This window comes from Bombina bombina, chromosome 2 (assembly GCF_027579735.1).
Source record: "Bombina bombina isolate aBomBom1 chromosome 2, aBomBom1.pri, whole genome shotgun sequence".
NCBI lineage: Eukaryota > Metazoa > Chordata > Amphibia > Anura > Bombinatoridae > Bombina > Bombina bombina.
Genome location: NC_069500.1, coordinates 80,798,545 through 80,812,232, shown reverse-complemented (window position 1 = coordinate 80,812,232; position 13,688 = coordinate 80,798,545). Strand labels below are relative to the sequence as shown.

Here is a 13,688-nt window from a genome sequence, read left to right as displayed (position 1 = left end):
AAACTGTACTGGGCTATGGATGTTGCCTTATGTCACTCACAGGAATAAGAATTCTGGTTGCTGCTCGCTGGTTTCTATCTGAGTGTTTGATTCAGTCTGCGTCATTTTCACCTTTGGGTGCTCTATTTTTGTGAGTATAATTGTACTTCACGTTGTTTTATCATTGTGCAGACGTTACTAGGCCATACTGGCACCTCTGTGTCTCCTTTTTCCCAGATTCGTCATCACCAGGGACTGACCATCCTTTTGACAGAGTGCTGCCTCCCATTGGATGTTGGATTATAAGGACTTTTTGTCTGATTTTTATTGTGTTTGTTTTACTTATTTTTAGCTCCTGCTGTAGCGCGCATATGTGTCATATGTATTATATGTAATATTTGGGTCTAGTTGGTTTTTATTTTTGGGTTTTAGGAAGCGCCCCCTATGGGATTAGTGTTATCTTTAGTTCCCATTTTTATCTTATAATATATATCAGAATGCTGATGGAATGTAAAACCATTGTATTTTTTTTATCAAACATTGTTTTCCATTTTTGTTGATTACATTTATTAATAAATTTCACTTTAAATACAATGCAACTTTTTAATTTACTCCTATTATCAAATTGTCTTTGTTCTCTTGCTATCTTTCTTTAAAAAGATAAAATATGAAGCTTAGGAGCCGGCCCATTTTTGGTTCAGAACTTGGGTTGTGCTTGCTTATTGGTTAGCCAAATGTAGCCACCAATAAGCAAGCGCTATCCAGGGTGCTGAACCCAAAATGGGCCTGCTCCTAAGATTCACATTCCTGCTTTTTAAATAAAGAGAACGAAGAAAAATTGAAGAGTAAATTAGAAAGTTGCTTCAAATTGCATGCTCTATCTGAATCATTAAAGAAAAAAATTGGGTTTAGTGTCCCTTTAAGTGTCAGAATGGAATTATTTCATCTGAGAGACTGACTTAAATTTATTTGTCAAATAAATAAATATCTATATATACTTTTTATTGTATACACAATGATAATAAATACCTTTTCATTATCTCATTCAAAAACGTCATTTCCCCACATTTGTATGGTTATCAGGATATATTTCAGACAATTAGTCATAAAGAATTTGGTTTGCCAGTAAAAAAAAAAAAAAAAAAGGTTTTCTTTAAAACATGATTTAGATTAAGGAGCAAGAAAGTCTAAGCGCAGCCATACTGTTATCTTTAGGAAATATTTATTTTTTTTTAGCCATTGGACACAAGAAAATAAAGTAGCCCAAATGATCTTTATGATAAATTTACTAAGAGCGACTCCAAACACTTCTGTCTCACCAATTCTTGTGCTAATATACATTTACAAAAGCTCACACAACTAATTATTCAATAGTGAATGTTTTTTGTTTTTTTTTAAGTTTTCAATATCTTTATTTAGTTAATATGAGTAACGGTACATAATAAAAAAGGTAAACAGAAATAGTACAAGTACATATAAAGACCGTAAACTCTACAATATTAAGAATCTCAGGTACATTATATATTTTTAGATTGAAGGGACTTGCCAATTGAAAATCTAGTGTTATAGCTTTCCTAAATCCTCTGTAGTGAATGTTTTTTTATTTAATAATGTGTATACTGGTGAAACCAATTGGAATGTTCGGAATACTACCCAGTTTTCTCAAAGAGTTAAAAATATATATAAATGCCACTTATTAATTCAAATACATTATACCAGCACTATGATATGTTAACAATCATTTTTAAAAATGCTAAATTTGCAGCTGCAATATCCCCTCATTTAAAAAATGAATGAGTAAATGTGGTTATTGAACTTTAATTATGCTACACGAGTATTGATATTGCTTGTTATATTACTATAAATAAAGATTCCCCAATAATGAACAATATTGAGCACTATCTACTAGATATACTTGGCATTACTAAAATATGGAGGGAATTTGTTTTGTGTGTATTTTATATATATATATATTTTTCGATAGCTGTGGGATAGTAAAGATCTGTGAAATTTGGATTTCTTCATTTAACCCTTAGGTGCCAGCAAGCGGTACTGCAATTTAGCTAGCTGCCAACAACAATACCCAAAGGCGCATAAGTGGTTAAATCTGCAGATGTCTTTTTATTGGTGGGATTTTTTTCTGCCTTCATTTTGCTGTGACAAGCGAATGTCAGAGTAGGCTCCCTGCCAAATCTGTGATCTGCTGCCTGCTTCAAAATGGAGGCAGGAGGGTATCCATTTCCATCACTGAGATGACAGCGCCTCAGTTTTTCTGGCCATCTGGAATGGAGTGTTTTAAAGAGAGAGAAAGAAGGAAGGGAGAAATAAACAGAGCTTTAAAAAAAAAAACATTTTTTTTTTCAAACAGAAGAACAAACTTAAACTAAGCTGTGTGATTTCAGAGCCTTTGTTGTAGTGTGCAATGTTTATGTACAGTATAAACAAAAAAATAAATGTGCTATTTTTGTAAAGCAACTGCTACAGAACTCTTTGTGTTTCTTTAAACTAAAAAGAAAATGAGTATCTCTGGCAGGCTTTTTAAGTTCACGGCACGCATGTATGAAGCATTTACAAAAAGAGAATGTTTTTCCCCCGATGCACGCACAGTGTGTTGGTGGTCTACTACAGATCCAGTTTTTAATGTCTCTTTTCATGTGTCTTTGAAGAAGATGAACACAAGTGGAGTTTTTTTTATCCTGAAAAATGTGTATACTATTTGTACTCTTGATAGTGAAGTTCTATGCATTTCATTTTAAAATTAAAATATAAAAACAATATTGCATTGTGTATTTGTAGCCTTTATAAAAACACTGCTAATGTAAAAGATAAAGAGAGTCTGTATAATATATGGCTTTGTGGTAACTCTGGCTAAAATTTGGTACAGGCTGACAGACACTGCAAATCTTGAAATGATTCCATCAATAGTTTTTGATATATTTACATCTGAAAAAAAATCTGCCTTTCAAATTTTCTTTGGGTGCAGCTACAGACCAAAAACTATAGATGGGTTTGGTTAAAAATTGGCAAGCCGATAGATCAAAGTGACATCTAGGGTAGTGTTTGTGTGTTCCATACTGCCAAGCATGCTAAGATAAAGGTCCCATTTAGCTGTATATATGCAAAGTCTTATGTCTGTGGGCACTTTGAGAAAGATCTAAATGAGATATTGTACTGATCAAGTAGTCAGAATGTTGAGGGCTCAGAGTTGTGAATACTGCAGTATTCCATAAATTACAAGAAAATGAAGCAAGAAAAAAAGGGAATGCAAGGATTTTGCAATTTTTTTGTTTATTATCCATAATTCATTATTTTACGCAGAATTACATTTTTATTTGAATGTCTTTTTAATATTAAACATAATTATGTTTGCCAGTGATAGAAACGTTCCAGCAAACTCAGCACTTCTCTACTTTATAAATAAAAAACAAACTTCACTTAATCTGTGTTTTGATCATGAGGGATAAGTGAACTATAATATTGCTTTAATATACAGTAAAGCATTTGTGTTGGTTTACAAATCTGTATGAAAACTGTCTGTATTTAAAAATGACTACATTTAATGCAATGTAATATACCTCTAATTGTAAAGGATGGCAAACTTCTGAACCAGATTTACAGAATTTGTTTTGTCTGCAGGTCTATGCCCCATCAGCAAGCACTGCCGATTACAATAGAGAATCACCAGGTTATCCATCATCAAAGCCAGCCGCCAGCACGTTTCCTAGTTCCTTCTTCATGCAAGGTAAGATCATGTGTTAAATAAAAAGGTTCTTTTTAAAGCTCTTTAACAGAAATACCTGTTCATGTTATGTTTACACCTTACCTTTGTGAAATATAGGTGGTTTCCAATAGCTTTATTGTTGTTGATTATGCTATTTATTTAGCTTATTACTTCAAATATTTGTTTGTTTATGAAAATTCTAAGAAATCTGAGGTTCCATGAAAATAGTTTTGTTGTATCCAGTGCTTAAACAGATGTTCTGATTTTTCGTCTCCACATCTTATTTGTCGATACAGATTTTTTTTTTTAAATCGGTACCTGCTCTGTATTTTATGTATTTTATTTTATGCTAGGAATTATTGTGGTCTGTGTTTTGCATGTAAGATTACATGACATCTTCGTGACAGTTAAAGGGACACTAAACCCAATATTTTTTTCTTTCATGATTCAGATAGAGCATGTCATTTTAAGCAACTTTCTAATTTACAAATTTCTTCGTTCCCCAGTATTTGAAAAAGCAGGAATATAAGCTTAGGAGCGGCCCATTTTTTTGGTTCAGTACCCTGGGTAACGCTTGCTGATCGGTGGCTACATTTGCATGCTCTATCTGAAAGAAAAGAAAAATGGGTTTAGTATCCCTCTATTAAAGGGAAAGTACACACCTTGCAATTACAAGACATTTCTGTTGTGTTGCTGTAGAATAACATATCAGCAAAGCCTTTAAAACAACCTTTTTACTGCCGTTATTCTTCAATAGCCAGACCCCACCCACAATTTGCCTTATTCGGAGGAGCCAATCTAGGCTTTAGTCTGCAGATTACAAGGCTAGTCACAGTTTTAAAGTTAGTATAAAATGAATTGTTGTGCAGGTGTCATCTGATAAAGCCAAATCGAACAGATGTGATGTAGGGTTAGCCTTCAGAATTCAGCAGGGTGCCTTTTAAGTTCTGAGAATTAGTTTCCAGAGCTAAATTATATGAAGAGGGGGTAAAATAAAAAATGGAAATATATTGCATTGTTGTTTCATTATGCTTAAAGGGACACTGAACCCTTTTTTTTCTTTTGTGATTCAGCTAGAGCATGCAATTCTAAGCAACTTTCTAATTTATTCCTATTATCAAATTTTCTTCATTTTCTTTGTATCTTTACTTGAAAAGCAAGAATGTAAGTTTAGAAGTCGTCTCATTTTTGGTGAACAACCTGGGTTGTTCTTGCTGATTGGTGGATAAATTCACCCACCAATCAACAAGTGCTGTCCAGGGTTCTAAGCCAAAAATTGGCTGGCTCCTTAGCTTAGATCCATTCTTTTTCAAATAAACATAGCAAGAGAACAAAAAAAATGATAATAGGAGTAAATTAAAAAGTTGCATGCTCTATCTGAATCATGAAAGAAAAAATTTGGGTTCAGTATCCTTTTAACTAATCATTTTATATAAAAATCTCTAAATAAAAATCTCTAGGTGCAAATTGCTCTGTGCCAAACAGCATGGCTTTGTTTCCTACATTTATTATAAGCCAAAGTATGTCTGCCTGGGTTAAAAATACATATTTAGACTAGATTACAAGTGGTGCGCTATCGTTAGCACAGTAAGTCACTCGTCAGGTTAGCGAGACTGAAGACCTTGCATTGCAAAATAAGAAGTTGCACCAAACACAATATAAATACATTAAATTAAAGTGTTACACTTATATAAAACACTATCTAATAAAAATGATTGATATACATATTAAAGGGACACCCAAATTGTTTCTTTCGTGATTCAAATAGAGCATGCAATTTTTTTTTTTTTTAAATTTCATTTTTATTATATTTCAACATGTTTATACATTTTTAAGCAGTTTTCAGGAAACAGAGAAGGTTACATAAACAATGAAAAAAAAACAACCAAACAACCGTGAGGATTCAATAATTCTAACAATCATTCATCTCTAGAGTTTCCTATTGAATTATATTATTTCTATAATTCCTTAAACAAAAAACAATAACAAAGGGGAGGGGAAGGGGAAAGAAAAAAAAAAAAAATTTAACAGAGAAAAACAGCACTATTTCCCTTATATACTTTATGCGTACAGTCAACAAATCAAACCAATCTATTGTTTATTCTTTTTATAACCAATAATAATCCTAAATTACCTTCAAGTTAATTAAGAATTAGTATGCTCAAGATAATTTTTCTTAGTTGATCAACCTCAGTTCAATTTTATATTATTATTATTGCAGTCCAGACTCATATCTGTTACTTCTCAATACTTCCACCAAGAGAGGGAGAGAGGGAGAGAGAAAAAAAAAAAAAAAGGGGGGGGGGAGAAAAAAAAGAGGGGGAGAGGGGGGAAAGGGAATTTCCACATTCGTCCCCCCCCCCCCAAAACCTTTGATTCCTATCCATTTACCATAACCCCAGTTGTACTAGCTCTGTGTTTTGGAAGGGAAATACAATATAGTCTATCTCTGTGGCCGGGAGGGATTTAATAAATGGTGCCCATTTACTAAAAAAATTTCTGATGTCAGAATCATTATTAATATCCGTGTCACGTTGTTCTAATATGCATTGTTTTTTGAGGAAATTTTTTATTTCCACCACACTAGGGATTTCTCTCGTCTTCCATTTTTTAAATATTAAGTACCTAGCTGCCATTATAGAGACACTTATTATTTTTTCATTTGATTGTTGTTCTATCTGATTATCACAGCAAAATATAATTAAGCTTGCCGATATCTCCAGAGGGGAGATCCTGAGAGTAGTATTGATCCAGAATTCTAGTTTTCGCCAAAATTGCCTAATCAGGGGACAGTTAACTATCATATGTAAGAGATCTGCCGCAATTAAGGAGCACTTAGGACATTTAAAAAAATTCATGTTCTGGAGCTTATAGCCTTTTTCCGGAGTATAGTGAAATTTATGTAATAACTTAAGATGAGCCTCTCTCCATGTTGCTGAAAGAGTAGCCATTGCCACTTTATGAATAGATTTTTGTATAAATTTATGGTCAATATAATCCTGGGCCAAAATTAGTCTCCAATGCATGCAATTTTAAGCAACTTTATAATTTACTCCTATTATCAAATGTTCCTCATTCTCTTAGTATCTTTATTTGAAAAGCAAGAATGTAAGTTTAGATGCCGGCCCATTTTTATTGAACAACCTGGGTTGTTCTTGCTGATTGGTGGATACATTCACCCACCAATAAACAAGTGCTGTCCAGCGTACTGAACAAAAAAATAGCTTAGATGCCTTTTTTTTAAAAAAAATAAAGATAGCAAGAGAACGAAGAAAATTGATAATAGGCGTAAATTAGAAAGTTGCTTAAAATTGCATGCTCTATCTGAATCACGAAAGAAAAAATTTGGGTTCAGTGTCCCTTTATTAAAAATAAAGCTATAAGGGGTCAAATGTATACGGTAAATATGGTATCTGACAAGGTGTTTGAATGGAAAGGGTTATTATATATATATATATACATATATATATATATATATATATATATATAAAATTATTTTTATTTATAAAATATTTTACCAGGAAGGATACATTGAGATTTCTCTTGTTTTTAAGTATGTCCTTGTTCTACAAAACATTGCATTGATACAGTAGGGTACAATAAAATACAAAAACAATATTAATACATAATATATTCAAAATTTAACATAGAACAGGTAGGAAATATATAATCAACCATGACAGGTGCATTTTGTTTTGAGATATGTAGAGTCTTAGAGAAGGATCTCTTAAAGGATTGTAGGCTTGGGGAAGGTTTGAAAGTGTGCGGGAGGTTGTTCCATAATTGTGGTGCTCTGTAGGAAAAAGAGGATCAAGCTGCTCTTTTTTTGTATTAAGGCAAACTAATGTGCTGGTACTGGATCGGAGGTTTTAGGAGGTGGGAATAGCCAGGGAGAGCATTCTGCTCAGGTAGGGTGGAAGCTTCCCAGAAAAGCTCTTTAACACAAGGCTGGAAAGATGGAGGGTGCGTCTGGATTCCAACGACAGCCAGTTTAGTTATTTTAGCATGTCACAATGGTGGGTCCTGTAGTAACATTGTAACACAAAGCGGCAGAACGAACTATACAGTGTATTACGTTTATTAAGGTGAGTTTGTGATGCAGGTGCATATACTACATCCCCATAATCCATGATTGGCATCAGCATTTGCTGTACAATCTTTTCCATTACTGTAGGGCTGAGGCAAGATTTGTTTCTGTACAGGGCACCTAGTTTTGGATAAAGTTTAGATGCAAGTTTTTCTATGTGGAGGCCAAAAGATAGATTAGGGTCTAAGAACATACCCAAGTATTTGAAAGAGTGGACTGCGGTCAGTGTGCCATTTGATTTTGTTTTGATGCGTAGATGGGAATTTTGTAGTTTGTGTAATTTAGGTACCGTACCAAAGATCATTGTGACAGTTTTGTCAGCGTTTAGAAAGAGTTTGTTTTTTGAGATCCACTTTTCTACCTCTGTGAACTGCTCTTGGAGCACTACCTCAAGCTGCGGCAGATCGGATTTGCTTGCATAGATTACCGGGTTGTCTGCGTACATGTGTACATTTGAGGATTTACAGACATTAGGCAGATCATTTATAAATAATGTGAATAGTAGGGTGTCGAGAATGGAACCTTGGGGAACACCAAACGTGACTGGGAGAGGGAGGGAGTCGCTGTCAGAAATGGAGACATATTGTGATCGATCCGATACATATGATCGAAACCAGGTTAGCGGACGATCACCAATACCTAAGTTTTTTAGTTTGAGCAGTAGTATGTCGTGGTCTACTGTGTCAAAGGCCTTTGCAAAATCAAGGAAAATTGCTCCAGTTAGGTCTCCTTATTCCATGCCAGTTTGGATGTCGTTGCAAACTTTTAGGAGGGCAGTTGTAGTGTAGTGATTCGGGTGAAAACCTGATTGATAAGGGGTCAGATTGTTACATAGTTGCGTATGGACACACTTGTCTAAGATTTTTGACTATACTGGGAGCAATGATATTGGGCGATAGTTAGTAACCAAGCTCACCACTTTTATGGATAGGCACTACTCTTGCAGTCTTCCAAAGTTTGGGTATGTATCCAGACACCAAGGATTTGTTAATCAGGGTTGTGACAGGTTTATCAATTGCCGGCGCACTGAGCTTCAACAGCATTGCAGGGATTTGATCAGGTCCATCTGGTTATTCATTTTTAGATTATTAAAGTGTTTCTTAATGACATTGGTGGGTACAGGTCTAAAATTGAACTTCTTTATATTGGGTCATTTGCTACTTCTAAGGGAAGTTGCATGGTTTGGTTGTCCACTTTGACAGTGGAGGGTTGGGAGTGGATTGGGGGAGTGTGTAAGTTATTTATGACTTTCCAAAACTTTCTAGGGTTTGATATGTTATTGTTCAGATTTTCACAGAAATATTGGGCCTTGGCCAATTTTGTTTGTTTAGTGCATATATTTTGCCATTGTCTATATACACAGTGATTGTTCATAGAGCCAGTATGCTTGAACTTTGACCACAATGAGTCCCGAAACTGGTATATTTGAATGAGGTCAGCGGTGATCCAATTCATATGTGCTCCTTTTACTCTCACCTTACACAGCGGGGCATGCAAATTCTAAACTTGTAGGAGTTCAGACTGAAAGAATTCAACTGTTGAGTCTAAATCTGGGATTAGGTTTAATCTGTGCCAGGGGAGGTTCTTGATGTCATTTAGACATTTTTTGAAGGACCTGGTGATTTTAACCTTTTGAGAGGATTTAGTAGCCTTTATTTCTCTTGTTAAGTGTGTTCAGTCCACGGGTCATCCATTACTTATGGGATATATTATCCTCCCCAACAGGAAGTTGCAAGAGGATCACCCAAGCAGAGCTGCTATATAGCTCCTCCCCTCACATGTCATACCCAGTCATTCTCTTACAAGTCTCAACAAAGAAGGAGGTCGCGAGAGGAGATAGGAGTTTTTTACCTAATTATTCTTCAATCAAAAGTTTATTATTTTAAAATGGCACCGGAGTGTGCTGTTTTTTTCTCTCAGGCAGTATTTAGAAGAAGATCTGCCTGCTTTTCTATGATCTTAGCAGACGTAACTAAGATCCACTGGCTGTTCTCGCACATTCTGAGGAGTGGGGTAACTTCAGAAAAGGGAATAGCATGCGGGGTCCCCCGCAAATGAGGTATGTGCAGTAATATTTTCTAGGAATGGAATTGACTAAGAAAACACTGCTGTTACCCATATGATGTAAGTACAGCCTTTAATGCAGTAGTAGCGACTGGTATCAGGCTGATAAATGTATGCGCAGTTGAGTTATTTTCTAGGGACTAGAATTTGACTGAGAAAATACTGTTAATACTGAAATAAATGTATGAGCCTTATCTGCAGTAGAAGCGACTGGTAGCAGGCTTAGTGATAACTTTGCATAACACTGGAAAGTTGTTTTTAAAACGTTTACTGGCATGTTATTTGTTTTGTGAGGTACTTTGGTGATAAATCTTTTTGGGCATGATTTTTTTCCATATGGCTAACGTGTATTTCTGCATAGAAACCGTTGTAACAGGTCTCCCACTGTTGTAAATGAGTGGGAGGGGCCTTTTTTAGCGCCTTGTTGCGCAGTTAAAATTCTTGCACAGTCTTCCTGCTTCTTCCTCCTTGATCCAGGACGTCTACAGAGAGCTCAGGGGTCTTCAAAATTCATTTTTGAGGGAGGTAATCAGTCACAGCAGACCTGTGACAGTGTGTTTGACTGTGATAAAAGCGTTAAATCTTAAATTGATTATCCGTTTTTGGGTATTGAGGGGTTAATCATCCGTTTGCTAGTGGGTGCAATCCTCCGCTAAATTCATACAATTACTGTTAAAATTGTTGGCTATAACTGAATTAGTTCATTGTTATTTCAACTGTGACAGTTTTTTGTGTTTTTAAAAGCGCTGCAGCGTTTTTTCAATTGCTTGTAAATTTATTGACAGAATTTTTCCAAGCTTGCTAGCCTTCATTGCTAGTCTGTTTAAACATGTCTGATACAGATGAATCTACTTGTTCATTATGTTTAAAAGCCAATGTGGAGCCCAATAGAAATATGTGTACCAATTCTATTGATGTTACTTTAAATAAAAGTCGGTCTTTACCGGTAAAGAAATTATCACCAGACAACGAGGGGGAAGTTATGCCGCCTAACTCTCCTCACGTGTCAGTACCTTCGCCTCCCACTCAGGAGGTGCGTGAGATTGTGGCGCCAAGTACATCAAGGCCCTTACAAATCACTTTGCATGATATGGCTAATGTTATGAAAGAAGTATTATCTAAGAGGCAAGCGTGATAGCTCTGGGTTTAGGACAGAGCGCGACGATGACACGAGAGCCATGTCCGATACTGCGTCACAATTTGCAGAACATGAGGACGGAGAGCTTCATTCTGTGGGTGACGGATCTGATCCGGGGAGACCGGATTCAGAAATTTCAAATTTTAAATTTAAGCTTGAGAACCTCCGTGTATTAATAGGGGAGGTGTTGGCGGCTCTGTACGATTGCGACACGGTTGCAATGCCAGAGAAATTATGTAGGCTGGATAAATACTATGCGGTACCGGTGTGTACTGACGTTTTTCCTATACCTAAAAGGCTTACAGAGATTATTAGCAAGGAGTGGGATAGACCCGGTGTGCCCTTTTCCCCTCCTCCGATATTTAGAAAAATGTTCCCAATAGACGCCACCACACGAGACTTATGGCAGACGGTCCCTAAGGTGGAGGGAGCAGTTTCTACTTTAGCCAAGCGTACCACTATCCCGGTGGAGGATAGTTGTGCTTTCTCAGATCCAATGAATAAAAAATTAGAAGGTTACCTTAAGAAAATGTTTGTTCAACAAGGTTTTATATTACAGCCCCTTGCATGCATTGCGCCCGTCACTGCTGCAGCGGCATTCTGGTTTGAGTCTCTGGAAGAGGCTATTCGCACAGCACCATTGGATGAGATTATGAGCAATCTTAAAGCCCTTAAGCTAGCTAATGCATTTATTTCGGATGCCGTTGTGCATTTAACCAAACTAACGGCTAAGAACTCCGGATTCGCCATCCAGGCGCGCAGAGCGCTATGGCTTAAGTCCTGGTCAGCAGATGTAACTTCTAAATCTAAATTGCTTAATATTCCTTTCAAAGGGCAAACCTTATTCGGGCCCGGCTTGAAAGAAATTATTGCTGACATTACTGGAGGTAAGGGTCACACCCTTCCTCAGGACAGGGCCAAATCAAAGGCCAAACAGTCTAATTTTCGTGCCTTTCGTAATTTCAAGGCAGGAGCAGCATCAACTTCCTCCGCCCCTAAACAGGAAGGGACTGCTACTCGTTACAGACAGGGTTGGAAAGGCAACCAGTCCTGGAACAAGGGCAAGCAGGCCAGAAAACCTACTTCTGCCCCTAAGACAGCATGAAGAAAGGGCCCCCTATCCGGAAACGGATCTAGTGGGGGGCAGACTTTCTCTCTTCGCCCAGGCCTGGGCAAGAGATGTCCAGGATCCCTGGGCGTTGGAGATCATATCTCAGGGATACCTTCTGGACTTCAAAAATTCTCCTCCACAAGGGAGATTTCATCTGTCAAGGTTATCAACAAACCTAATAAAGAAAGAGGCATTTCTACGATGTGTACAAGACCTCTTAGTAATGGGAGTGATCCACCCGGTTCCGCGGACGGAACAAGGGCAAGGTTTTTACTCAAATCTGTTTGTGGTTCCCAAAAAAGAGGGAACCTTCAGGCTAATCTTGGACCTGAAGATCTTAAACAAATTCCTAAGGGTTCCATCGTTCAAAATGGAAACTATTCGAACCATCCTACCCATGATCCAAGAGGGTCAGTATATGACCACAGTGGAATTAAAGGACTTAAAGGATGCCTACCTTCACATACCGATTCACAAGGATCATTATCGGTACCTAAGGTTTGCCTTTCTAGACCAGTTTGTAGCTCTTCCCTTCGGGTTGGCTACGGCCCCGAGAATTTTTACAAAGGTTCTGGGCTCGCTTCTGGCGGTACTAAGACCGCGAGGCATAGCGGTGGCTCCGTACCTAGACGACATCCTGATACAAGCGTCAACTTTTCAAAATGCAAAGTCTCATACAGAGATAGTTCTAGCATTTCTAAGGTCGCATGGGTGGAAAGTGAACATGGAAAAGAGTTCTCTGTTCCCACTCACAAGGGTTCCCTTTCTAGGGACTCTTATAGATTCTGTAAAGATGAAGATTTACCTGACGGAGTCCAGGTTATCAAAAATCCTAAATGCTTGCCGTGTCCTTCATTCCATTCCAAGCCCATCAGTAGCTCAGTGCATGGAAGTAATCGGCTTAATGGTCGCGGCAATGGACATAGTGCCATTTGCGCGCCTACATCTCAGACCGCTGCAACTATGCATGCTAAGTCAGTGGAATGGGGATTACTCAGATCTGTCCCCTTTACTAAATCTGGACCAGGAGGCCAGAGATTCTCTTCTCTGGTGGTTGTCGCGGGTTCATCTGTCCAAAGGAATGACTTTTTGCAGACCAGATTGGACGATTGTAACAACAGATGCCAGCCTACTAGGCTGGGGTGCAGTCTGGAACTCCCTGAAGGCTCAGGGATCGTGGACTCAGGAGGAGAAACTCCTCCCAATAAACATTCTGGAATTAAGAGCAATATTCAATTCTCTTTTAGCTTGGCCTCAGTTAGCAACACTGAGGTTCATAAGATTTCAGTCGGACAACATCACGACTTTGGCTTACATCAATCATCAAGGGGGAACCAGGAGTTCCCTAGCGATGTTGGAAGTCTCGAAGATAATTCGCTGGGCAGAGTTGCACTCTTGTCACCTGTCAGCGATCTACATCCCAGGCGTGGAGAACTGGGAGGTGGACTTTCTAAGTCGCCAGACCTTTCATCCGGGGGAGTGGGAACTTCACCCGGAGGTGTTTGCTCAACTGATTCTTCGTTGGGGCGAACCGGAGCTGGATCTCATGGCATCTCGCCAGAACGCCAAGCTTCCTTGTTACGGATCC

At 37.6% G+C, this 13,688-nt stretch overlaps 1 protein-coding gene across 11 annotated transcripts in view; it reads left to right on the top strand.

Moving 5' to 3' along the window:
- The window catches only part of TCF4 (transcription factor 4), a 652,106-nt gene that overhangs the window by 565,490 nt on the left and 72,928 nt on the right, over positions 1-13,688 (top strand). For all 11 annotated transcript variants that reach the window (XM_053701135.1, XM_053701132.1, XM_053701130.1 and 8 more), the window contains one exon: positions 3,616-3,721. In XM_053701135.1, coding sequence (XP_053557110.1) covers positions 3,616-3,721 — 106 coding nt within the window. The remainder of the gene's footprint in view (positions 1-3,615; positions 3,722-13,688) is intronic.